The 26,380-nt window shown below is 39.3% G+C and overlaps 3 protein-coding genes across 15 annotated transcripts in view; 2 read left to right on the top strand and 1 right to left on the bottom strand.

The window, feature by feature from the left end:
- Positions 1–1,202: 1,202 nt before the first annotated feature.
- Positions 1,203–11,345, top strand: PLA2G10 (phospholipase A2 group X). 2 transcript variants are annotated; one of them, XM_068699952.1, is made up of 4 exons: positions 1,203–1,611; positions 5,492–5,657; positions 8,400–8,506; positions 10,997–11,345. In XM_068699952.1, exons 1-4 carry the CDS (start codon positions 1,560–1,562, stop codon positions 11,140–11,142), a joined length of 471 nt encoding a protein of 156 aa, XP_068556053.1. In that variant the 5' UTR covers positions 1,203–1,559; the 3' UTR covers positions 11,143–11,345. The 2 variants fall into 2 exon arrangements, with proteins under 2 accessions (XP_068556053.1, XP_068556054.1); XM_068699953.1 differs by having other exon boundaries at positions 1,204–1,615; positions 5,499–5,657.
- A 602-nt stretch (positions 11,346–11,947) lies between these two features.
- On the bottom strand, positions 11,948–26,318 carry BFAR (bifunctional apoptosis regulator). Of its 8 annotated transcripts, XM_068699942.1 has the most exons (10): positions 26,196–26,317; positions 22,523–22,588; positions 21,301–21,373; positions 19,998–20,328; positions 19,002–19,203; positions 18,498–18,667; positions 15,185–15,329; positions 14,750–14,920; positions 13,995–14,197; positions 11,948–13,085 (listed from the first exon to the last, which is right to left on the bottom strand). In XM_068699942.1, the coding sequence occupies exons 4-10, from the start codon at positions 20,261–20,263 to the stop codon at positions 12,893–12,895; spliced, it is 1,350 nt and encodes a 449-aa protein (XP_068556043.1). In that variant the 5' UTR covers positions 20,264–20,328; positions 21,301–21,373; positions 22,523–22,588; positions 26,196–26,317; the 3' UTR covers positions 11,948–12,892. The 8 variants fall into 8 exon arrangements, with proteins under 8 accessions (XP_068556043.1, XP_068556042.1, XP_068556040.1 ...); XM_068699941.1 differs by lacking the exons at positions 22,523–22,588; positions 26,196–26,317 and adding an exon at positions 21,768–21,846; XM_068699939.1 differs by lacking the exons at positions 22,523–22,588; positions 26,196–26,317 and adding an exon at positions 21,492–21,645.
- Positions 26,237–26,380, top strand: part of PARN (poly(A)-specific ribonuclease) — a 66,930-nt gene continuing 66,786 nt past the window's right edge. For 2 of the 5 annotated variants that reach the window (XM_068699931.1, XM_068699937.1), the window contains exon 1: positions 26,237–26,358. In XM_068699931.1, coding sequence (XP_068556032.1) covers positions 26,340–26,358 — 19 coding nt within the window. In that variant the 5' untranslated portion in view covers positions 26,237–26,339. Of the gene's footprint in view, positions 26,363–26,380 lie in introns of all 5 variants that reach the window. The other 3 variants (XM_068699935.1, XM_068699934.1, XM_068699933.1) reach the window with 3 other exon arrangements.

The raw sequence follows: 26,380 nt of genomic DNA, 5'->3' as shown, positions 1-26,380 counted from the left end.
CCAGCATGCAAATCCAGCTTCCCAGGAGGTACAGCAGTAGCTCTGCTGTGCTCAGAATGGCCACGAGGTAGGGATAGAAGAAACTGCTGGCAGTGCACAGTAGCACCCTGTATCAGAAGCTGCTTGGCATCACAGAGTGAGCCTCTACCAGGATACAGAACTATCGAAGCCTATGCCTCGGCATAATGCCTCTCGAGCTGGAAACCATGCTTTCTGGTTTGTGAAAACTTCACGCCATGAGTGCGTCTGTTTATTTGGGCACAATGTACAGCCTTGCCTGGCTAATGAACTGCTTCTGGTGTTCTGCAGGCAGTTACACAAAGTTGTGTCAGGTGTGCAAAGGTATGTCAATATCCTACCTTCAGCTGATGTGTTTCCACATTTATCCTGCACTACCCTAACTTATGTGCCAACACAAACAGTTCATAGAGTGGATTAATGAGAACATAACAAAAAACAAACCTGATCTGTCTGTGCGTGCTTTTTGTCTTTTGCAATCAGACCACATATGATTTTCCACTTCCCTTGTGATTAAAGAAGAGTGATATGAAGGAGAAAACAGGGTATTTTGATGCAAAAGTAGAATCATACTTCAATACACATCCAAAAACATTTTATTTCTCTGGTGAAAATAGCCTTTACTACAAAACTACAAGCTGCTTTCCAATAGTAAAATGGTGTGAACAAGTTCTTGGTAAATCCTGTTGAAAACAAGCAAAAAAACACACACACACACAAAATAAATAAATAAATAAATAAAATCAACCAACCGACAGAACCCCAACTGTCTCTTTTTCTCCTCTCTACTTCTTTATCCAGTCAGTCTCAGTGGGATCCAATGGGTGTGGCATACTGAAATGTAATAATACTACACGCAAAAGAGAGAGAGGAAAAAAATCAATACACAGGATTTCAGGGGTCCCAGCTGCATGAAGAAATGAACTGGTTTTAGTACAACAATAAAAACTCTAATGAAATACCTGGAATGTAGCAGCAAAGAAAAGTGATGTAAAAGCAAGCGGTGTTGTCTGCGTGCTGAGAAGCAATGACACCACGATCGGAATGTGACACCCAGCTGTAGATTTTGCAAAATAATCCAAGAGTTGGAAGGGAAAGCATATACAAGAAGTAAATGATCTGGAAGTGGAAAAAAAAAAAAAAAGAGAGAGAGAGAGAGCTCTCAGTATAAGCCTACTTTGCCAGAGGGAAGGTTAAAAAGTCCCTTCGATCGAGCTGCGGAGCACACAGGCAGCTCCACGGGTGGCTGCAGCAGCAGGGGCAGCTTTGCCTCCCCGGCCTCCCGGTTCAGCGCACGAACCCGGCGCTGGGCACCACCCCGCAGCAGAGCCGAGCTGCTCGGCCCCTCGCCTCGAGGCTGAGCCGCACTGAGAGCGGAGCGGGGTTGTCCCCGCTCAGCTGGGGCCCCCAGCGCGGCTCCTCCCTTCTCGGGAGCGCGGTGTCCGGCCCGGGGGCAGCCTCTTAGGGCCGGCGAGGGCGGCCCCGGCTCAGTCCCGCACGACGGCCGCAGAGCGAGGCCGCGCTGCTCGCCCCCGCTGCCCATGGCGCCCCGCCCGGCCCCGCTGCTGCTGCTGCTGCTGCTGCTGCTGGCTGGTGAGTGCCCTGGGGCTGCGGACGGGGCTCGGGGGCAGGGCTACAGGGGCTGCGACCCCGGCCTAAGACCTGCCCCCGACAAGGGGAGCTGCTGGGCCGGGGGGAGGCTGGAAGGGGGCTTTGCATCTTGGGGGGAGCTTTGCTGCCTTTCTCCCCCCCCCCCCCCTTAACAGAAGTTCATCAGTAATAGGCAAAATGTGTAAAAGTTTGGTACGTAAAACCCAACTGCAGGTGTAATAACCTTTCCACAGAGGCAGGATGTTTTACCATACCCAGCTCAGGGCATAAGACACCCGAGGCACAAAGCAGTCCTGAAGTAAGGAATTGCTGGTGCTAGGATTGTCTGCACAGCTACAGCGGGCTTATTCATAGAGACCGACTCATTCCTCGGGAGTAAGTTACAACACGGGAATGTAGTTAAAGGACCCCTGCCTCGTACCTGACTATAACAGACTGCTCACTTAGCAGGTATTTAATTTTTTTTTGTCCCCTACTTATTAAATTAATATCCTGTTTCTTAAACAGTATTAGAGACCGGTTGTAATAATTTATTCCATTTCCTCATAGATTTTCTGAGGCATTCATCAGCATAGTGCCTGAATGTACTTACTCCACACTTTTTTGAAACTATACCATCATCATCCCTCTTTTACAGATAGGTAGCTAAGTTAACACATAAATAAAAGCATCTACTAATTTTAGGTTTCCATGGTGAAATGACAGAACCCAATCTTATTTTCTGCTACTTTAAATGACAGGAAACATCAACTGCTCAAAGCCTAGCTCTCAGCAGTACACTCGTAATTTGTTTCTCTAGCCCTGGGATATTCAGCAGGCTGGGACCATTGAGAGGCATTGTTTTAAAGGGTTAAAACTAACCTCATGCTGAACCTCTCTAACAGCTGTAAGGATAAAATCCAGTTTTCCAGAATAGCATTCAGCTGCTTTAACTAAGAGATTCGCTTTTGTCTTCTTGCACTTTTCCACACATTCTTAAACCACTTGCAAATTCAGCAAACTAAATCTCACAAATAGAAAGACCTTAAGGACAAGAGCCTTGACCTGTTCTTACAGCATATCCTCTGTACAGAATGAATCAGGGGTCTGGGGAAAAAAAAAAAAGTCACCTGATTAAAGACCACAAGGTAACGTGCTTGCATAATGGGGCCAACTTTATGTTCCACAAGGCTCACTGCCCCAATTCTGCTTCCTCACTTCAGAGTGCCCCTATTATTCCTTCTGCATTTTGATCATCCTCCAAGACTTCATCCTTTGCACAGCCCAAACCTCAGCAAGAACATTAAGGAAAACAATGAAAGACTGTTTCACTGCTTGTGCCAGCCTAGAGCAATCATTACAGAGAGAGCCTGGCTTCAGCCCGACAGCTGAGTCAAGCATCGCAGTCACCCATTCTGTAGGCAGTGAGGAGGAAGGGAAATGCAATTTACCTGTTTCTCAATGCTTGGTCCACAGTACCAGGCAAATTTATCTGTTCATAGTTTATACGCGACCACAGTTCATAGAGATGGCGTATCAGTAGTCTGTGCAACAAGATGAGGTGAGAAAGACCATTTCTGAGGCAGAAAACATCTCACAAAAACATATTAATTATTACATTGTCCCTTCCAACCCAAAGTATTGTATAATTCTATAACCATGTATAGCACAATCAAAATGCTTAAGAGTTCATACAGGTGACAAACCATGAAGGTACAATGAATTTTAAACTCTCCAAATGTGGCAGGACTCCAATTTGGGCAACAAAATTACTGATTTGAAATCAGGCAGGACACCAACATAATGTGATTACTTAGTGTTACTTTCTCTCAGGCTGCCTTCACTGTTAACTTAATTTCACTCTTCAAAAAGTCACCTGGTAGCTTTTAATCTCTGTGGTTTATTCATTAGAATCACGTAGAACTGAATAGATTGTGTTTGTGTCCCCATCTGCTATTTTTAATGTGTAAAGTAATCTTAAAATTGGTATAGCATTGTTTTTCCTTCAACCTTTACTTCCAAATCAGGTATATCACATCCATTTAAACTTGAGTTTGCTGATCTCTTGTTAGTTTTGTTTCCCCCCTAACCTCCAAATACCTGTCTGTAAAGGTTTCTTTTGAGAGCAGGAACACCTGAAATTTTAACATTTTCTTTGGCTTTATTCCATGGAAGTTCTGATAAAATATTTTGTAAACATTTATTGTGCTGCTAATACACTAACACTATCATTACCGTGCTAATACTCCTCCTGTTTCCGTCATTATGTGAGTTCTAGGAGCATCCTTCATTGCTTTTATTATACTTGGGTTATAAAGCTGTTGGAACAAACCTTTCCTTCAGCCTCGTTTTGAGCATCTGGTACAATACAGCCTTGCTTTATACCTGGATGTCCAGATGCTGTAACATCGAAAAATTCCAAGGATAAAGATTTCATTTCCTTTTAATTTATGTGGCATACTTCAAAAAAATTATACTTGAGCTCGCCATGGAGTAGACAACTTCCATTTTACCTGGATTTAAATATGGGATTGTGATTTCTCCGAAGTTAACAGACAACTGTGATGTAACCAGAAATGTGATTTGGAAGTTCTTACCTTTCTCTTTCTGTCTTGTTGCCCTCCTACACCTTCCTTACCCAGCAGCCAAGAACCAAGATACACTCTGTACATTCTTCACTTGCTTCTGGGGTTTCGTCAGTTACTAACATCATGTACAGCAAACCTGGCTTTGCCGTTAGCCACTAACGTCGTTCCTTCAGTTGTTACTGGCTAGCTACAGGACTAGCAAAACTAACCACTTAAGATTATGAGCTGTTTTAGTTTGTAATGCTGCAGTCTTACTGCAACATTTTTTTCCAGTAATTTATTGAGCCTGTACTGATAGCAAAGGTAATGTTTTCAATGCTGGTGTAAAAATAACTTAAGACTTAAAAATTTCTGAAAATAGGTTGGAGCCTTCAGTGCAAGGAAATGCTGCCTATTTACCATCCAGGGTCTTTGATGTGTTAGCTAAAGCTGAAGGATGACCTGAAGCCCTAAAAAGAGTCACATGGTGTCCCAACGTTAATCTGCCCAGGACCTGACAGCTTTAGTATTGAACTGATGGCTACAATAAAGTCCTTCAATAGTCTTGTTCTGTAGAAATGATGGTGAGAATCCCTTAAACAACCAACATTTTTTCTAACTTCCCTATAAATGATTCCAAGCACCCACATGCTTCTCTGCTCCCTGAAGGGGAATTATCATTAAAATATACATTAATCATACAGTCTTCACAACCTTCACATACATCAACAAAAAGAATTCCCTCCCAAATTTATACACACACCCTTCATCCCTTCAACTTATTATAACAACAGAAATTCCTCTCTCCCCCAGTAAAATCAGTTACTTGGCATCTCAACCTAGAAATTAGGATACTTTAGTGGAAAAAAAAGTACCCCATGAAAAAGGATATACTTGTACAAGTGTGAATTTTATATTATATAAAGTAATAACATAGGCAAAATTGCATTTTAGGATAAGGAGAAAGTCAACACTTAGTACATCTAGTCCTAGCAGACTTGTGGATCTAGACCACAGAACATGCTAGCTCTAGCCAGTTTTAAGAACAGAAATGACTGAAGTCTGTCATTATATGCTGCCTTTATGGGAGGAAAACACAACACCTTTTCTGAATGCTGTTCAGTATTCTGCTCACTACCAAGTAGGGGAAAAGGGATTGGGTCAAGGACAGTCAATCACTGTCCCCCAGAGTTTCAAAAAGAGAATGGAGCATTATTTCAAAGTACTGATATATATTATCAAAGTTAAAATAAATACTAATAACATAAATGACTGTGTCTGCACATTAGATTCAATGCAAAGTTTTTCTTCCATAGTTTATAGAGGCACTCTTGGGGAAGCCCGTTTAAGGAACAAAAGAGGAATTCTGGAATTAGCCGGAGCCATTAGATGTACTACAGGACGATCTCCTTTTGCCTACCTACGATATGGATGCTACTGTGGACTGGGAGGAAGAGGATGGCCCAAGGACAGAGTAGATTGGTAAGAGTAACTATTTATCTGAGTAGCAAAGTGCTGAATGCTTGCAAATGACAGAGAAAAAGGACTCAAATATGAATTAGGCCTATTTAACATCAACAAGGGAACTGACTCTAAATTCTTCAGAATGCTAAGAAACTCTGAAGTTATTTAAATAGTATCACTGTAGACCTACATGAGTCTTTATCTCAAAGTCTTACTGCATTAATATTTGTTTCATGGTACAACTGAGTTTTCTTGCTGTTGCTGCTTGGCTGAAAACTGAAGTCTTCTTAGAGACGTTTTAAAAACTCAAACATTCAAACTATCTATTAAAAAAGCCCCAATTGCAAGTCTTTTGATTCCAATTCTGTTTTGAACACTAATAAAATGGGATGAATAGTACATAGAAAGTTGTGCAAAATTCAACCTGTGAAAAATAACTTTTGAATAAGAGGAGCTATGAATCATTACTACAATAATTATAAAACCAGTCCTTTTAAATCTAGTATGAGACCTTATTATACTGACTACCATCAATTTAACTAATAATTGAATGTTAGCTGTCAGGGAGATGATTTCATGGTTATTGTAGTTAAATAAAAGTTAAATAAAACTTTTACGTTTTCAAGGTTATCATTATAACAATAAATTTCCCCACCATATGTTACCTCTTGGTTATCACTTTCCAACCAGATTATATTGTAAAACAAATTAAAACAAATACCTGACACTTACATTTGGGGTAGAACATACAGAAAGACATACAGAAAGCTTGCATCCGAGTTTTTTGCACGGAGTAGTTGTGTTCAGATCTTAAACTTTTAGGATCTTTTCATATGTATTTCAAGCTTTTGCACATAAGTTCTGTTGTTTTAAAAGAGAGTATTTGTGGTTGCTGCTTTATGGCTGGGAACACATGAAAAGAAGGATCTGTTATTAGTTATAGTTAATTGCACAACCAAAGATAGTGGTGAAGCATCTATAGTTTGCTAATCTTTCCTTGTGAGTCTATTTCTCACTTTACAGAAGTCCCATAATAGCAAGAAGCTTATTCTGCACAAGCCATGGCTATGTAATATTAAGAACAAGCCAGAAGTGGCTTATTACTCTGCTTCTGCATTTGACCAAATTAGTATTTGGCACTAATTAACATGTAGCATCAAACACTCTTACCAAATTGTATTTCTTATAGTCATGAGCTACACTGTGAACTGTTTACATTCAGAATTAGGTCTGAAAACAATTTAAGTGAAATTACAGAAATACTTAATCGGAAGCAAGAATGTCTGTAATGGAATTATTTGTATAATACTTACTGCAATTTAAATTTATGCTTATCGCAATAACTTTCAAATGGAGACAATTTTTATTGCTTTTATAAGACATCTAAAATACAGAAGCATTTGTTTTTTATATTAAATTCTTAAATTAGGTCTAAAGTTATTCTAAAAATATAAGAGAGGCATTCTTAATAAGACTGCTATTTCTGTAGAGACATGAAGATAGACTGAACTGTGGCAAAAAAAAAAAAAAGAAAAGAAAAGGACATACTTCCTGGTTTATTTACCTTAGTCCTGCTATGAAGACTCTGAGTCCATTTTTTTCTTTTGTTTCTTGGAAGACACTTATTCATACATGTAAAATGGATGTATTGAGCTACTTAAAAATTGAATAGCAAAATGCCTGTAAAGTACTACAGGATGTTTAAGTGAAGATTGCTGTACAATTACCATGTAATTATTTAACAAGCATACAAAAAAAGTCATTTCAAGTGAGAAAAAGTCAATGCCATGAGGTCTCTTGCAAACAGATTCCTCAGGCAACCTAAACACCATTGCTAAACATCACATACATACTATAATATGATAGTTGTAGGCTACCAGGAGGTAACAATGACTGAATGCAAAAAGCTTGCAGATGCATCCTGTTCTTCCACTAAGGAAAAAGAACAGTCTGCAGCAAAGACTTGCAAACTATCTATCTGAATTCAGGTCCTTCCCTACTTGCTATTCTGGGCTTGCAGTGTTTCCACACCATATGAATAATTATTTTTTTTTAAGCATTAAAATATGCCATTAACACTTACCTATACTGTTTAGTTCCACAGTGTGATAGAAAGTCTATGAATTCATTGTCTCAAATGTGGAAAGAATAACCTTTAAAGCATGATCTGGGGTAATTTTCTATTTTTTTGTATGATAGGGAGTAAACAGTTTTAGGTATATGACATTAAACTGCAGCCATGCCTATGCGTTACTGAACAGTTCACCTGCACCATCTAAGGACTTTGCCATGAAAAGACATTTTTGGTAATATGCTTTGGCCTAACAAGTTTTCTCATCTAACTCTTCCCTCCGCCGAAATTGTTACAAAAGTCATCAATAATTGGCAGAAAAATAAGTCACTTATTATCTGACAAACTATACTGGTGTTTAATCATCTTCTTGAAAGGGGCTAAAAGGGAGGGGGTAGGCATTTTGTTTAAAACTGAGAATACTTGATAGATTCTTACAGATGAAAGGGAAAGTTCAACTAAATCAATGTGTATCAGACACTTTTTTCCCCTGAAAGAATACTTAATGTCTATATTATCTGTTAAACAGTTATCCTGTTTTGATTCAGTTAGGCAACTCTTTGCACATTCATACATTTACTGTTTTATTACTTTACAACGTACTAAATATGCTGATAAAAGCCATCTGGATTATGTGACTGTAAATTACTACAGTAAAATTAAGGCAAACCCATTTCTGTTTCTCTCAGGTGCTGCTTTAACCATGACTGCTGCTATGGTAAGGCAGAACGAGCAGGTTGTCACCCTAAGATAGAAAGTTACCACTGGGAATGTGAAGACAATGTTGCCATGTGTGGTGAGTGGATGGTTAATGTTTTTGGGTTTAGTTTTTCTTGCACTGATTGCCTCATGGACTTCATAAAGAGATGCTTCCTTAACTGCAAAATCCTTATTTTACCTTCCCTCCTTTTGCAACCTCTTTGCAGGGTATGCTATTTTTCTAGAAAGCATGACTATACCAACTGAATGCAATTTCTTTTTCTAAATCCCCACCTGCTGACATAACCAAGCAAAATTCTGATCTACAAGTTTCTATTATTTTTTCAGAAAATACTTCAAAAATAAACAAACCAACCTACCCATTCTCACTCAAGCTGTGTAACATGTACATATATTAAGGAACCCACGCTATGCCATGGTCTCCAACTGGAAAGCAGCTACAAACAGGGACAGAAAATTACAGCTGTTTAAAAAGGATCATTTTTATACTCAGCAGAAAATATTACATACCATTTCTAAGTTCACAATGTACACATTTTTGACATACTTACCACTGACTGACTGCACACCACACTGCTAGTGACTGCAATACACAAGTGACTGCAATTAAAACTTAAAAGTTCAAACACTGAGGTAATAAGTTATTTGATGAGTATATTTGTTTATTGAAATAGCGTGTCCACAAGCCATAAAATGTAGTTTTGAAAATTCAACCTGATAAAGCTTGTTTGATTGCTCCAAAATATGAATGTAATACATGCCAAGCTACAGTATAAAAGGGAGGGACAAAGAGATGATAAAGAAATGAAACAAATATATGTAACAGGGAGAAGCAACATGTCTTTTCTATGATTTGTTTACAACACTCAGTGTTTTCACATATACTTAAAGAACTTTTTGAAGCTATAACACCTAAGAAGCCCCCAAGCTTTGCAAGCCCTTAAAACACTTAACACTTTTTAAAAAATATATTTTTTAAGTCAAAGTTATTTTGCATGTATGCTACTACCCAGAATACAAATCAGGGTATCTTATTATTTGCATTGCAAAAGTGCAGGCCCTTTTATAAATTTGATTAAAAGTTAACTCTCAGACTGACATATTTTACAGGTAGCAGGGTAGGTCATTCAGAGAAAACAAAACAAAAGCCCTCACTTCACAACTCAATTTAATATTTGCCTGACCTGAAATCAGATGAAGTTTTTTGATGTTATTTTCTTTCCTCCTTTTCATTCAACCCCTATTTTGCCCAAGCATCTAGCTCATATAGACTCTCTACTTAGTAATTTCCTCCGCCGCTCCGGAAGTGCTAAGCATCTTCTCTCTTAAACTATCTAACAGTCAAATTGCAGTCAGCCTATGTTTGGCTGTAAAGGTTCTGCTCCTATTCCAGACCAGAAGCTGACATTTTGAAATACTAGTCAAGGCAATAAGCATATCAGCAATAAATAAAGTTGGAACAAAATAATAAAATAACTTTCTCAAATGGTATGCTAGCAAAGTTTGGAGCAATAACCCTTCCCTTCGTCCCCCCCCAAAAAAAATAAAAAAATAGTTCTTCTCTAGTCTTCTCAGTTAACATTTTATTTATACTACTTACGCTATTGAGAAGCTTATAGGGTAGCTAGATACAACATCAACGTATATACATTAAAAACAGTCACATTTCATAGCAGAATTTGAGTTTCTTCATCACAAAACTGAATGCTTGTTCTGCTCCTAGACAAATCTCAAGCAGAGATCGAGGTAAGCTTTCACGCTCTGACAAAACATAATCAATTTTTTTTCAGTTTACAGACTGCTGCAGGAAAAAAAAAATTGCGTTTCTGGGTTGGCACAATAAGACTAAAACATACTGCTGTGGAAGAAACCGTTCATGCCAACAAGAAACATTAATGCTAGAAGACAGCATTCATGGCAAAAAACCCTACTAAGTTTCTGTTAAGGACTACAATTACAAAACAACCATGGCTAGAGATGGATTTTATTGTACTTTAACATACTTTACCTAACTTCTTACAGAATACCTTAATTAAAAAAAAAAGGGGGGGGGAGCAGGGAGAATATAAGCTGAAGATGGAACACCTTTGCATTCTTTATTACACATAGATAATTTTTAATGCTACATCCTTTAATGGAGTAAAAGCACATGTGAAATGGAAATTTCTTCCCAAACTCAAATTTCACTAGAGCAAAAGGGCAGGAAAAGAGGGTTACATATCACTTTCCAGAGGAATTAGTTACCAGAATTCCTTTTCTAAAGAAGGTAGAGAACTTTTGCTAAAGCAAACCATGCTTATGTATCCTCTATTGCTGAGCTGTCCTTGCATGGAGCTCAGTCTAAATACAACAGATTTCCCAATACACAAAAGAACTGTCTTACTAAAGTTCAGTACAGTTCCTGTTGCATTTGAACTACAAGAGTAAAATAAAGTATGATTGCTGTTTTGTAAAGGATTGCATTATTTATCTGCCAAACATAGAATAGGAAGTAATGATTGCAGTAGTTCCATTTGTTATTTCTAATTACTTCAAACTAACATCAAACTTATTTGTTTTCTTTCAGAATCAATAGAAGAAAAGTGTCAAAAAATGGCATGTGAATGTGATAGCCAAGCTGCCAAATGTTTTTCTAAAGCTCCTTATCATACAAAGTACCTTTTGTGGCCAGATGTTATGTGTGGTGAGATTCAGCCTGTGTGTAGATATTAGGTACAAAACATCAGCCTTTATGAAAACTCCATATGCATTTAAAACTAAAAAGACTATTTTTATCACAGTATTGACAATAAATGATTTTTCGCTTTCTTGATTCTCCTTCCTGCCACTCTAGCTTCTCTATCCCAGAACGACTGAAGTAAACGTTTACATTCTCATTTATCTTTTACAATACATGGACTAAAAAAGCATGTTCAGTAGTTTGGTGTAAACTTTTATTTACTATCTCAATTCCTATTTAGTGTTTATCAGTTTAATGAGTAACTGACTTAAAATTTGTTTGAATCACAGAATAGTTTGGGTTGGAAAGGACCTTTAAGGACCTTTGGGTTGGAAAGGAGCCTGGCCTTGGGCACTGCCAGGGATGGGGCACCCACAGCTCCTCTGGGCAGCCTGGGCCAGGGCCTCACCACCCTTACAGCAAAGAATTCCTTCCTAATATCTAATATTGTTGGGTTTATATTTAGATTCATAATATCATTCACTGCAAGTTTTCTATCCTCGCTTCCCTGGAATGTAAGATACAATTCACACTTTTCCACTAACATTTATCTTAACATTTGTTACATTTGAACTAACAGGAAGAAATGCATAAAGTGACAGCATCAGCGTAAAAAGCCCTCTTGTCCATATTAAATGTTTATTAAGAAATCTAATTCAACTTTTGAATCTCACTCTACTTAAGAGGTCCTACCTGTATTAAAAATTGCTCAACATAGTTTTTTCTTTTGAAGCATTTACCATCACAGAAAATGTCAAGCACTTTGATATAAAATAAATACAACTTCTTTAGAAAGGATTAGGGTTAAAAAAGGTATCTTTAATCTTTAAAAATATTCATAGGCAGATTTAAAGTTTAACATTAATGATACAAATGAAAAAATCAACAACATAATGCAAGGCAACACAGCTCTTGAATATTTAAGAGCTTCTCCTTCAGTCAAAAAAACAATACATTAAAAAATGGCAATCCAGTTTATACAAAATAACTTTCCAGTCAACATTCACTCACAGATCTAGATACACACCTTATATTGCAGTAAGACATAATTACAGTGTCAGGTCACTTATCCAAAATAATCCCTTTAAGAGATAACCCTGAATTTAAGGATTAGCAACAGACTTTAAGAGGAGAGCATTAAAGAAACTATCGATGAAATCTAACTGATCTGAACAAAACAAAGCAAATTGAATTGCAAATCACCAATATCTTCCAAAGTGCAAGAAAACGCAGTCTTTGCCTTCAAGAGGGGGAATTCTAGAACAAACTTCACTGTGCATTTGACAGTCACAACTTCACATGTAAAGCAGGCTGAAAACACTGAAGTACTTTCAATATCAAGCCTGTCTAGGAGGAGCTCTCCTTTGGCAAGTTTAAGTTCTGAGCAACACATTTCCCTGGTATGAAATACTAAGTTAAACACTACTGTAGCTGTTCAGAAGACACCGATTTTAAGACAGAATAGAGACGTTTGATTTGATCAAAAATATGATGACATGACTAAGTTTTAAATGGCAAAATCAGGAATACAGATATACTTTTTTTACTATAAAAATAATTTTGGATAATAAAGCCCATCCTCAGAGTTGGAATCAACTGTTTAAGAGTAACTTACCTTAAGGCTTTTTTGTATCTTTAATGTAATCCAACATTTTCACTGCCATATACATAAAGGAGAAAAAGCAAAGTTTCTTTCAAATAACCACTTTTAGAAACTAAATAGCTCAACATTTCTAATGCCAATCACTGCACTTGTGTCTCCAAGCGCCTTACTTCTTTAACCACAAGATCAATGTTTATAATTGGATTAAAGTACAAGGCCCAGTAAAACAAACAATTGCAGACAAACTGAGGTATAAAAGGCCAAAAAATAGCAACAAAAAGACCCTGGGTTGAGACTTTCCAGAAATGTCTCCACATTCTGTGAGGAATAGTCCTGTGGAAAAGGAAAGGGAGAGGCCTAATGGAACTTCGTTTTTAACCATTCTAAGCTAAGTAATACATGCTGCAGCCTCAAATTATTCAACGCTTACTCAGTTACCTGCAAAGCATCATTCTGCACTCCGTAGAAACTTTCTTAAATATAGTAATACTACATTTTATGTGAGGATGTGTTAAGTCAATTTATTTAGACTACAAACTACAGCAGTTAAAGTGGTAAAATTCTGGATTTGTCACAGATTGTTCATATACTCTGTTCTCGTTTGAAGATGTTTTGCCCCCTAGCTGCTGACAAAGAAAGTGAATACCCCATATACATGTATGTCAAACCAAGACTTTCTCCTATGCGACTTCTAAAAACTATGAACAAAAGATAAAGCAATTATGAAGTGATATTAATACTGCTTTGGTCTTACTTCAGGTGTAACTTTCCTGTTACTTCTAGCAATTTTGATCACCATCAGAGGTGATATCAGTCTAACTAAACTTAGTTGAGGATACATCCTTTAGTAACTATACCATAAGTATATCTTGACAGAATTCTTGCATGTGTAGTTCTCAGCTGACAGCTAATACCATTTACCATAAAAGGCAGGTACACATTAACTCTTATCCTGAGAACTAATGGTTAGGAACATGCATATTACCATTACTGCATTTGCTACATCTGATCAGTAAAACCAGCTGTAAGAAATCCTTTCAAGTATTCACAGCAAGAAATATATTCAAGACTGGAAATTAGTGCATGTGCAGATTTAAATTCACATATTCTTATTAGTTTCAGAGTTGTGGTTAGACACTACATGTAATTTCAGTAAGCAAGTGTGAAATCATAAGAGACTTATTTTCCAGTTTATAAGGTCACATACTTCCTAAACCCTTCAACAAGCTCACTAAGACTTACTTCAATTCTCTTCTTGACCAGAGCCTCCAAAAGGTGAGTAGCTCGAGAACAGAGTGCAGCATTGCATTTACAATTATAAATCTTGATGTCCAATAGTGCACATCCAGCCAATCCCAAGCAAACTCAGCTATCAGCTGGTATGGCACAAATAAATACTTCACAATGAATTCTCTCCACTGTTTCCAAGAAGGATCTTTGAGGTCCTGTAAATTAGGAAAAAACAAAACAAAAAAAACCTGTTAAACGGTTTCCTACTAAATAGACACAATACTGGCTGGCTTATTTCCACTACTCCTCTGGTTTTTTGTGTTTTTTTTTTTTTTTCGTTTTTTTTTTTTTAAATGAAAGCAGTAATTAATCTTTTTTTATGCTTTCTAGTAGATAGCACTGTAATACAGTAATTTCCATTGGAGTAGCACAAAACATCACAAATGTCCAGACTTTATAATGCCATTTTTTAAATGCGGATATTTTCAGATAAAGGTTTTTCTACAGTCATGTGACCTTAAAAAAAAAAAAAAAAAAGAATCATAAGAATTGTTTTCACGTGTTTAAAATCCTTAAATATCTTGCTAAAGATTGTAATCACAACACTGTTAATCTCATTCAATAAAATAAGAGGAACCATTTACTTTACAATATTTCTTTTTAAAAAGTTGAATGGTAATGAGATGAAATGATGAATAATCACATCACGATTTTAAGCAACTAAATTGCTTCAAATTGCTTCAACCATGCAGCACTTGAACACTTACTAATAATTTTGTGACAATATCTTCATACTGGTTTTCTTGCATAGGACAAATTGTGTGGATGAAAGGTAGGAAAGCTTCTGCATAATCAAACAGATACAAGTATAACATACTGAGTCTCGGAGAACTCTTCAGTGCATACAAAATAAAGAGTGATTTTCCTGGATTTACTGCCTGAAAGGTATCAAATTTAAAACAATGAAAAAATTAAGGGACACATCAGTTTTTAGACTTTTTAAAAAGATCATTTTTCAAATACAACAGTTCAACAGTTCATTAACTGGGCATTATGTATATATATATTATATATACACACACTTTTTTTCCCCCCAGAGTTAATTCTACTTCCTTAACATTGCTTTTGACTTTAAGAGAATTTTATTTGAAATACATTTTAAAATTACTTTATATAGATTACAGACTTTATACAGAATTTACCTTATATTCCCAAAGGTTCTGTGGTGGTTTAACACCTAAAGTTTTGACACATTCCAATTCTGCCATAATAGCTTTTCTATGATTATTGTTCACTATACTGTAAGGCTCTTTTGTGAAATCCTCCTCTGTCAGTGTGAGAAGGAGCCTACAAAAGCAGAAGAATTCAGAAGGTAAACAGTGACTCTTCACCCAAAACATATGACTAACAAATCAGTAATTACATAATGAAACAATAAGCTACTGATAGAAGTTATCACCTTTTGGATTACATTCCACATGGAGTGTTCTGAATCAACTGCATTTCAGAGCCTAGGTTTTAAATATCCTTCTTTTCAAGTTTTCTCTTCACAGAATCACAGAATTTCTAGGTTGGAAGAGACCTCAAGATCGAGTCCAACCTCTGACCTAACGCTAACAGTCCCCACTAAACCATATCCCTAAGCTCTACATCTAAACGTCTTTTAAAGACTTCCAGGGATGGTGACTCCACCACTGTTGTCGACGGAAGGAAGACCCAGACGCTCAATATGAGTGAACAGTGAACTTCAACTTTAATGGATAGCTCAGTCGCCTTTTATCTAGTTTGAACATAATCAACTCATACATATTGCAGAAACTAAGCTCAGGATTGGTTAACACTTCCCGGGCTTTTCAGTCTGGTCCTCCTTCTTTTGGCTACCTGTCCCGCCTTAGGGACTTTCCCGATCGCCCAAGGGCATCGTGTCCTTGAGCCTGATTGGCTCTCAGCCAGCTGCATACGTGCCAAGGCTCATGTGAGTTGAGTACGGTGCTTCACCAGCCCATTGTCTCCCAACTGCTCAACATCCACATGTCCTACCTCACTTAACAATTCCTCCACACACCACTTCCCTGGGCAGCCCGTTCCAGTGTCTAACAACCCTTTCAGTAAAGAAGTTCTTCCTAACATCTAACCTAAAACTCCCCTGGCGCAACTTAAGCCCATTCCCCCTCATTCTGTCACCAGTCACATGGGAGAACAGGCCAACCCCCACCTCACTACAGCCTCCTTTAAGGTATCTGTAGAGAGCGATAAGGTCGCCCCTGAGCCTCCTTTTCTCCAGTCTGAACAAGCCCAGCTCCCTCAGCCGCTCCTCGTAGGACTTGTTCTCCAGGCCCCTCACCAGCTTCGTCGCCCTTCTCTGGACCCGCTCAAGCACCTCCATGTCCTTCTTGTAGCGAGGGGCCCAAAACTGAACACAGTACTCGAGGTGTGGCCTCACTAGAGCCGAGTACAGGGGGACGATCACCTCCCTAGCCCTGCTGGTCACACTGGTTCTGATACAAGCCAGGATGCTGTTGGCCTTCTTGGCCACCTGAGCACACTGCTGGCTCATATTCAGCCGACTGTCCACCATCACTCCCAGGTCCTTCTCTGCCTGGCAGCTCTCCAACCACTCATCTCCCAGCCTGTAGCTCTGCTTGGGGTTGTTGTGCCCCAGGTGCAGGACCAGGCACTTGGCCTTGTTCATGCAGTTGGCCTCTGCCCATCAGTCCAGCCTATCCAGATCCTCCTGCACAGCTTTCCTACCCTCGAGCAGATCGACACATGCGCATAGCTTGGTATCATCTGCAAACTTACTGAGGGTGCACTCAATGCCCTCGTCCAGATCATTGATGAAGATATTAAAGAGGACCGGCCCCAGCACCGAGCCCTGGGGGACGCCACTAGTGACCGGCCTCCAACTGGACTTGACTCCATTTACCATGACTCTTTGGGCCCGGCTATCCAGCCAGTTTCTAACCCAACGAAGCATGCGCCAGTCCAAGTCAAGAGCAGCCAGTTTCTTGAGGAGAATGCTGTGGGAGACAGTGTCAAATGCCTTACTGAAGTCAAGGTAGACCACATCCACAGCCTTTCCCTCATCCACTCAGCACGTCACTTTGTCATAGAAGGAGATCAGGTTCGTCAAGCGGGACCTGCCTTCCATAAACCCATGCTGACTGGGCCTGATCGCCTGCTTGCCCTGCAAGTGCTGCATGATGACCCTCAAGAGGATCTGCTCCATGAGCTTCCCTGGCACTGAGGTCAAACTGACAGGCCTGTAGTTTCCTGGGTCTGCCCTCCGGCCCTTCTTGTAGATGGGCATCACATTTGCTAGCCGCCAGTCAACTGGGACCTCCCCCGATAGCCAGGACTTCTGGTAAATGATGGATAGGGGCTTGGCCAGCTCCTCTGCCAGTTCTCTCAGTACCCTTGGGTGGACCCCATCCGGCCCCATCGATTTGTGCACATCCAAGTGCCGTAGCAGGTCACCAACCAGTTCTTCGTGGATAGTGAGGGCCACATCCTGCTCCCCATCCCCTTCCACCAGCTCAGGGTGCTGGGTATCCAGAGAACAACCGGTATTGCCGCTAAAGACTGAGGCAAAGAAGGCATTGAGCACCTCCGCCTTTTCCTCATCTCTTGTAACTAAGTTCCCCCCCGCATCCAGTATAGGATGGAGATTCTCCTTAGTCCTCCTTTTTGTGTTGATGTATTTATAAAAACGTTTTTTGTTATCTTTAACGGCAGTAGCCAGATTGAGCTCCAGATGAGCTTTGGCCTTCCTAATTTTGTCCCTGCACAGCCTCGCAACATCCTTATAGTCCTCCCGAGTGGCCTGCCCACTTTTCCAAAGATTATAAACCCTCATTTTTCTCCTTATCTGAAGCCACAATTCTCTGTTGAGCCAGGCTGGTCTTCTTCCCCGCTGGCTCGTCTTTGGGCACATGGGAACAGACCGCTCCTGCGCCATTAAGATTTCCCTCTTGAAGAGCGCCCAGCCCTCCTGGACCCCTTTGCCCTTCAGAACCGCCTCCCAAGGGACTCCACCAACTAGTGTCCTGAGCAGCCCAAAGTCAGCCAGCTTTCAGCATGCAAATTTAGCAGCTTGTTGGCTATCACTGAACACAATTCTTCAGTACATCACAGATCTAGTCTGGTCTCCTGATATCAAACCTAGAACTCTTGGGTTGAGTGCAACAATGCATATAGCACACATTTCCGCAAGAAAGAAAAGGTGGGGGGTAGATAATGCATTAGTAGAATTTCACTTTCAGTATCATTTCAGTCTACATTGTTAGTATTTAAACAAGTTCTTAGAAAATTTTCTGTTAGGTTGCTTAGTGTCTACTACTAAAGTTTTCAACTATAAGTGTTAAAACTTACCCTGTATTTTCCTTTGCTACATCCATAGAATATTCCCACTATCTATGGAACAAAGCCTGGTCATTTCATAATATACCATGTCTAACGAAAACTATCTAGTAGTCCACTCAAATGGCAGCCACTCCTGACAATTAGACCCCTCACCTTCCATTTACTTTCTCCAGCAGAAATTTCTCTTTATAATGTGAAGCCCATGGGCCCAGTTGCTCTAGCCAAAGTATCACTTCTTCAACAGTCCATTTAGCAACTGGCTTGTGGACAAGAAGATCATCTTCAAATTCTCTGCTACTCCAGTGATACCCAAGTAGTACTACCTATAGGTAGATTTAAAAAAAAAAAAAAAAGAGATCCTTTGCAAAGCTAATATATTATCACACAAATAAATGTGCATTGATGGACTTAACATGCAAAATCTTTCATGCTAAGAACCCTGGAGAATATTTAGGTTACAAGGAACTATCTTGAAGTTGTCTAACTTCCATTTGTTGTATATTACAATTATAGCTGCTGACAGACAACTCTGCTACCTTATTTACTCAGCTCAGCTAAAATATCTTCTATACAACCCTTCTTTATGTGCATGTAATTTAAGTATATTTATTTACATATTAAAAGAAGTATATGGAAAACCATCCCAACGAAACTTACTGCTACACCAGTTAAAGCTGTCAGAACGCCTGAGAAAAACCCTCCTCCTCGAGGATTAATTCTTCCCGTGTTTGGAGCTGTAGAAATCTGGTCATTCCCATATTTTTGGAAGGTTGTTAAGCTGCGTGCTACATCACTGTTTTGTTGAATATCTTCTTTTCTTTGTTCAATTGCATCAGAGAAGAGTCTTTCAATAACATCCCTAATGGGAAAAATACTTGTCATTGACCTATAAACATTGAGGCCTAGCATTCAGAAAAGGGATTAATTTTAAGATTTTTGTTTTCCAGCCTCTACTGAAGACTCATCTTTGAAAGCAAGAAAACATTAGTTAACAATACTTAGTAAAATTAAACTTAAACCAATTACTTTAAAACTTTATTTTCCTTAGCTTTTAAAGATGGAGGAAGTTAAAAATCTCACATTTAAAAACAACAATCCTTATCTCATATATAAAATCAGTACTGTGTACACTACTAGGATGCCTTGATCATTCCAAAATTCTAAGCAAGAAACCACATAAAAGTACACCATTAATTCTATAAACTATTTATTAAAATCCTATTAATGTAGGCCAATGTTGTCTTGAACACACTGCAAGAACTTGCTGGTAATTTAAGACAACAGTTTGATATTTTGAACTTTCTTCTGCCATAAGATCATACTTCTTCCTACAAATAATTCTTGCTACAGAAATAATCACAAACTTATCAAGGATCCTTCTAACTTCAAATAACTGGTTATTTCCTAATACTTTTAACAGATGCAAGAAAAACAAGCAAGCAAACAACACTTTACTTTCATGCAGAAAAACATGCTTGAACAGTTCAAAAAAAAAAAAAAAGCAACAAGGTATAAGACTTCTGGCTCTAAACATCCTCGTGACAGTTCAAATTACCAATAAAATACAATAATTTATAGCAGATTCAAGAAACCACACAGTTAATTTTGGTTGTTTAAGAAATACATTTTTAAAGAAAAGCACATTACAATTACCTGAGAAGAATGTTGACTTTGGGGAATCCTTCCCATTTTTCTCTGCATTCTGGACATTCATTCTTCTTGGAGGATACCCACCACAAGGCTAGGCAATGTCTACAGAAACTGTGTCCACAATTCAGGGTGGTGGGATTAACCAGAATGTCATAACAGCAATGGCAATGGAACTCACTAACTGATATTTTCCGACTGATTTCAGGGGTAGCACGTGCTTTAACTTCTGCCCTCTCTGGTTCACCCTGTGAAGTCTCATCTTCTTCCATTTCCTTTTATACTTTATGCAAACCAAAAGCTCTCTCAGATCTTCAAATCTGGTACAGCATTACTTCTGCAAAGCAACAAGATAAATCCCAATAAGAAAAGTTACTAAAGATGTTTATAATTGCAAGAAGTTTATTTCATCATCATAACATCTGTCACTCGGATAGTTTTAAACTTTTTAACTAACTTAACTCTCTCCAAAATGAAACGTTATCTACTTTTTCAAAAAATATGTATTTGTTACAAACTACAATCAAAATCAGACTCTAGATGTAAAGTGTTGAGCTCAGTCTCCCTGTATGTTTTTTTCCAGCGTTAGGTAGCACATGAAAGTGAAACCAAAAACCTCACCAACTCTCCAATTGAGACACCCATCTTATTTTGGCCAACAATCAAAAGAAACATCATTAGAAAATACCAGAAGAGAATAAATAAAACAAACACCAGAATATGTGCAACATTTTGATCTAATTTACTCTGGCCCTATTCTTTACAAGTATATGGAATAAAATTTAACAAAGACAAATGCTAGGCAATGTAAACCCCCCCCAGTTCATTTAGTCACATGCCTCAAAATTATAAGGGATTGTTCTGTTTGCCATCTCAGTGAAGGACTGAGCTCTACATTAACTTCTTTACTAGTAATTACCCATTGCTGGTATTTCTGAAAATGAACAGCTGAGAAAAGCATAGGATTTCCACATCTTTTCCAGTGTAAGTTTCCCCCTCAGCTTGCCAAAAATATCATCCCATTTGTTTTATGTTCCTACTACACTCTGGCAACTGGTCGTATCTAGTTCCTAGTTTTCACATTGATCCAGATGACTTCTCATTACACGTGAGAAAGGACCAAGGGCTGAAAGATTTTCCCCTCGTACATTAGCAAACTTAAATACGCTTACGCTCTACCCCATCTGACTGCTGCTCACTACCGGGTTACTATCTTTCCATCCAGACCAGACCAAACACAAAGAAGTAAACATGCAAGTCTTTAAGAAAAAAGAATAACGAATCCGACAAACAGTACAGCGCAACATACCGATAGTGCAGCCAGGCTCCCCAGAGCGCTCACCACCACTTCTCTTCCCAGCCAAGCACAGGCTGTCAGTTCCCTACGTAAAGCAAGCGACAGATCACTTCCAAGAGGAAGAAACCAAACCACTCTTTTGCGTCTGAAAACGTCCTCCTAATTTTCTAAAGGAGAGGCAGCGGGGTTTTCCGCAGACCTACCTCACCTCAACACCAACCAGGAGCCTCAGAGCTCCCCCGGTGGCTTTCCCGCTGCCCGCCCGCTCCTTCCCGCCACCTCAGCCGAGGCCCGGGCCCAAGGCGTCCTTCCGTTCCTCCCCCCCCGCAGCGGCGCCAGGCGGGGCCGGGCACACCTCAAGCCCGCCTTCCCCTCACCGCCGCTAACCCCAGCCCCTTCAGAGCTCCCGGCCCCCTCAAAGCCCGGCGGCCCTGCTCCCCACCACTCCCCCTCAGGCCCAGGCCCAGCCCGGCTCGGGCCGTTTTAAGCCCCGCGCTGCGCCATGCTGTGGCACCGCTACGCGTCACGGTGCTCTTAATGCACTCCCACACTCGTGAGTTGGGCTGCGTCTGCACGCTCATCTTCCTTCACGGAAACGTGGTCTAATAAACGAGGTTTATTTTACAAGCTGAGATATAGAGGGTTAGTTGCAGAGGTCAATTAGGCTTCTAGAGGCTTGTTCAACAGCAGCGCTAATACATACTGCAGTGAGCTGGCTCACACAGGCTATTTTTACCACATTTGGGAGTATTTCTCTATATAATACACGTTCACAAATATTTATATGTCTCTGTTCCCTTACTGTATTTCTTTTTGACTAGAGTCCAAAACAAACTGATTTTTTAAGTACTATTGAGATGTATTTTTCAGTGTGTGATAAGAAGTAACATTTTCATAAAGATTTTGTCCATGTTCAGCCTGGCACAAGCTACAAATCCAGTTCAAATGACATCTGAGTTACCCAAATCAGATATCGAACATTACCATTAGTTCAGTCTATTTCAATAATGAAAGTAATAGACTCTCATTGCTTCCTCTCCCATATTATCCAGGTGTCTCCAGAAGCCAATTGTTCCTGTGCTGACACATGCACGGTCCTATTTTTGTTTGCTCTAGAACTATTCTAATCTGATTTTCCGGGACAGAAAAACACATAGCTGAGAAGTTTATCAACTCTTTGAGCAACAATCCAATACTTGCATACCACACTTGCATATTTATTTGGTTTACTTACCAATTATTGCTTCTTCACATACAAGTGGAGTTCCATTAGCAATACTGCAGCTATTATTGCTTGGATCTGTTTGTGATTAAAAAAGGAGCATCCAATTCTGACCTTCTTTAAAGTGATATATTAAAGGTACTAAACAAATTTCCATTGACATGGAATAAACAGACATATTTGTTCAATCATACACAGCACTGTTAGATTTTTTAAACACAGTTTTAGTTGTAATGGTTCAGGGATCATAGGAATGATTTTGGACTCCAAAACAGATTTCAGCTTTAGTCAAATAACAATGAAGAATTCCACTATCAGCACAGAGTAAATGGTAAGTCTGTACCAGCTAACTTCCAATGCTTCATAGCCAAAAAAGCAATCACAGAACCACAGACTTTCTAGGTTGGAAGAGACCTCAAGATCATCGAGTCCAACCTCTGACCTAACGCTAACAGTCCCCACTAAACCATATCCCTAAGCTCTACATCTAAACGTCTTTTAAAGACTTCCAGGGATGGTGACTCCACCACTTCCCTAGGCAGCCCGTTCCAATGTCTAACAAACCTTTCAGTGAAGAAGTTCTTCCTAAGATCCAACCTAAAACTCCCCTGGCGCAACTTAAGCCCATTCCCCCTCATTCTGTAACATTGTAATTAGCTGTTTGCCCTGCTCTCTCTCAAGACTACCCAGTCATTTGGAAAGCAGCCAAGCTTTTCCTGTGTCATTAAAAAATGGGAGTTTTGAGGAACTAAGATTACAAGCTATGTTTTCATAAGTGCAGTTGCTAATGTATACATGGAAAAAAAAATCAGGTAGGCACTTATTTCATTAGGTAAATATGTTATCTTCTGAAACTAAACAGAAGTCAAGATGTATGCCTCTGAAACATTAAGGACAATTACACAATAATTGATTAAAACTTGAATAAATATCATAAGAATTATAAATTCTTTTTAACACCTAATAGCATTTCCTTTTCATTGCAATAAACTTTTTATAGGAAAACAGTTAAGAGGAGAATGTTCCAAAAGTGGATCAAAGAACGAGCAGCCTAGGCTGTAAACATGGTCATACAGAATTTGATTTTTCTCCAGAGCAGACCTTCTCATAAAAACAAAGGAAGACAAATGACTCTCATCTATTTGAACTTTAGTTCTGTAGCTTGGGACAAACTTTTTGTTTTAAAAAAATCCAAAAGTAAATCTGAGAGGATTAACTGGACATTGGACCAGAAATGAGAAAAGACATGTAGAATCAAACAGTAGTTCAAATTACTATAAATTAGATAGAAAGTACTTGTGATGAATAATTGCCAGACTCCACAAAACCCTAATTAAGCAGAGTATTCTGCTTTAATGTAAAAAAAAAATAAAATATATATGCTTTTTACCATATATAAGTGGCACATTGCCAAGATGCTGCATTCTTAAAACCAGAGCATACAATACTATATCCAAGGTAAAATTGGATTAACTTGTAGTACGGATTATTACGCCACATATATCACTACATGAATATTTTTGTAGCTACTGTCATCTGCAGAGGAGTCAATCCTAAGTATAACTGTGCTGTTTTAGTCCTGCTATATGAGTTCATTTTTCTCCTCCAAGTTAAGAAGAAACTGTGTGTTTTTTTTTTTTTGTTTTGTGTGTGTGCGTTTTTTTTTTTTTTTTTTTTTTTTTAATAGCTAAAGCCCCAAAGGACAGTTAACAGTTTCACATTTTTCTTTTAAATACACAATAATAATACCTACGTTTGAAGCAGGAAATCTCTCTTGCTTGTAATACTAAGTAACCACACTTTATTACAGCATCTGACGTTTTTATTTGCAGTTTATTTAGCTTTGTTTTGTAACAAAGCTAAAAAAGCTCTCTGAGCTAAGAAGGGTCACAGCATTATACTTACTTTCAGGTTATCTCTAATATTATTTCAGACATAGTACTGCTCTATGCAGATCTTTTTGTTTCCAGAATAAGTACAAAGATTTACGCTACCTATTAGTAATGTAACATTCCACCACTTTTTGTAATTCTGTAATACAGTTTATCATAATTTTACAACTAAATGAAAACAGGTAGCAACTTGTGAAAACCACACTGCATTCTAGAAAACTGTTTAGAAAACACAAGATCTATCCTACTAAATTTAAGTGACTTATGAACCTCGAAGAGAGGTTCAAACTTCAAGCAAAGTTACCTTGCAGTTTGCTTTTCCCTTGGAATAACATTTGCATTTTTTCTATATTATATCTAAAGTTCAACTTTGATTACAGGTACATTGGTTACTACTAATTCTCGATTTGTTGCGTATATCACGTAGCTGAGCCCAGGAGATGATGCAAACAAATTTCATTCTCTAAAACACATGGTTTATGTCACCAAGCAAATATTACTACAATTGTGGCCCATGCATTGGGAAAACTCAGTTGCTCTTGAAAATCAGTTGGTGTTCCCTCCCTGGATACCCGGCTCCATTCCACCACAGAGCTGCCCTTGAGGCTCTGCCTTCTCAGAAGCACAGCCCTTGTCTCAAAGCTTTGGCTTGCAGCTGTGCTGCCCTTGGCCCAATTCTGCAGCTGGGCCTAGCGCCTCTTCTCCTTGGGCCAAACACTGCTAGCCTGGGGCTATTTTCTCCCTTAGCACAGCCTCTGCAACCACTGACCACGGGGGCTGCAATGGCACTACACACATTCAGGCTGAACACATTCAACACTGACCACGGGGGTTGTGAGCAGGTTGCTCGGCATCTCAAAATCTGATTTGCCCGCTACTCATTAGTTGAACACCGCTGCTACCTCTGAGTCTTTTGTTTAAGCTCTTTAACAAGAAGCAGCAGGAGCATTTCTTAAAAAAAATATGGGAGCAAGATTCAAGTGTCATGCTTCAGCCAATTTACTGCAAAATAGAAGAATCTCTACTACTATTTCAACTAATGTCTTGCTTTGCACCATTTAATCATATAGATGATTTGCTGTGGGCACATGTAGAATAAATTGCTAGCAGTGAAGAGGCAAACGCTCATCTTGAAGAATCTTTAAAAGTTCTCCTTTTTCACTGCCCAGTCCTGCATACTTCCACATCATCCACTCTATGCAGAAATTATCTCCCAATTCATTAGGAATTTCCCATTTGTTTTCATTCTGCTGGAATGCTGGAAAAGAGCTTTGATTTGCTGTGTGAACTTTGGGTTTCATACTATTCTCCCTCATGAGTTTAGTTTCCTGCTCTTGTACCAGGCCTTATTTCAGAATTTCCTTTCATAGTAGAGGTGTGGGGGTATTTTGCTGTGCATTGAGCTTTACAATGATCTGCAGTGATCTGCAGAAGTGTTGTTTTTATGCAGTGGGATGACAAATGTTTCATCCGAAGCACTTTCACACACACCTGCTCCATCACCAAGGTGAATCCATAACCAGCGTTAGCATTTCAACATCTTACCAACTTTGTATCACTTCCATCTATGTGGTGCTAGCTGCTTCACCTTTTTCAAAGGACATATTTCTCCACACCCGTGACAGTTCGAAACACCTCTCCCCCACAAAAATAAAGAAACTAAAAATGCTCTTTTAAAAAAAAAAAAAAAAATATTTTAGGACTCAGTAGCGGCAACCGGGGCTATCTGCCCCCCCCCCTTACACACCGCAGCAGGGCGCTGGAGTACACCCCACATGAGGCGCGGTACCTACCCCCAGAAAATGGCGTCGGCCGCCCGCCTCCTGAGGGGTGGGCCAGGCGGGGCGGGCCGCTCTCCGGAAGCGCTCGGCGGCGGCGGCGGCGGTTGCGGCTGGTGCCGGGCCGGGCCTGGCCAGGCGGGCTAGTGCGGGCGAGGGATGGAGGTGATCAGAAGCAGTGAGTGAGCGGCAGTCCCTGC

The sequence above is a fragment of the Anas acuta genome, chromosome 15 (assembly GCF_963932015.1).
Source record: "Anas acuta chromosome 15, bAnaAcu1.1, whole genome shotgun sequence".
NCBI classification, from domain to species: domain Eukaryota; kingdom Metazoa; phylum Chordata; class Aves; order Anseriformes; family Anatidae; genus Anas; species Anas acuta.
This window is presented reverse-complemented; position numbering and strand designations above follow the sequence as displayed.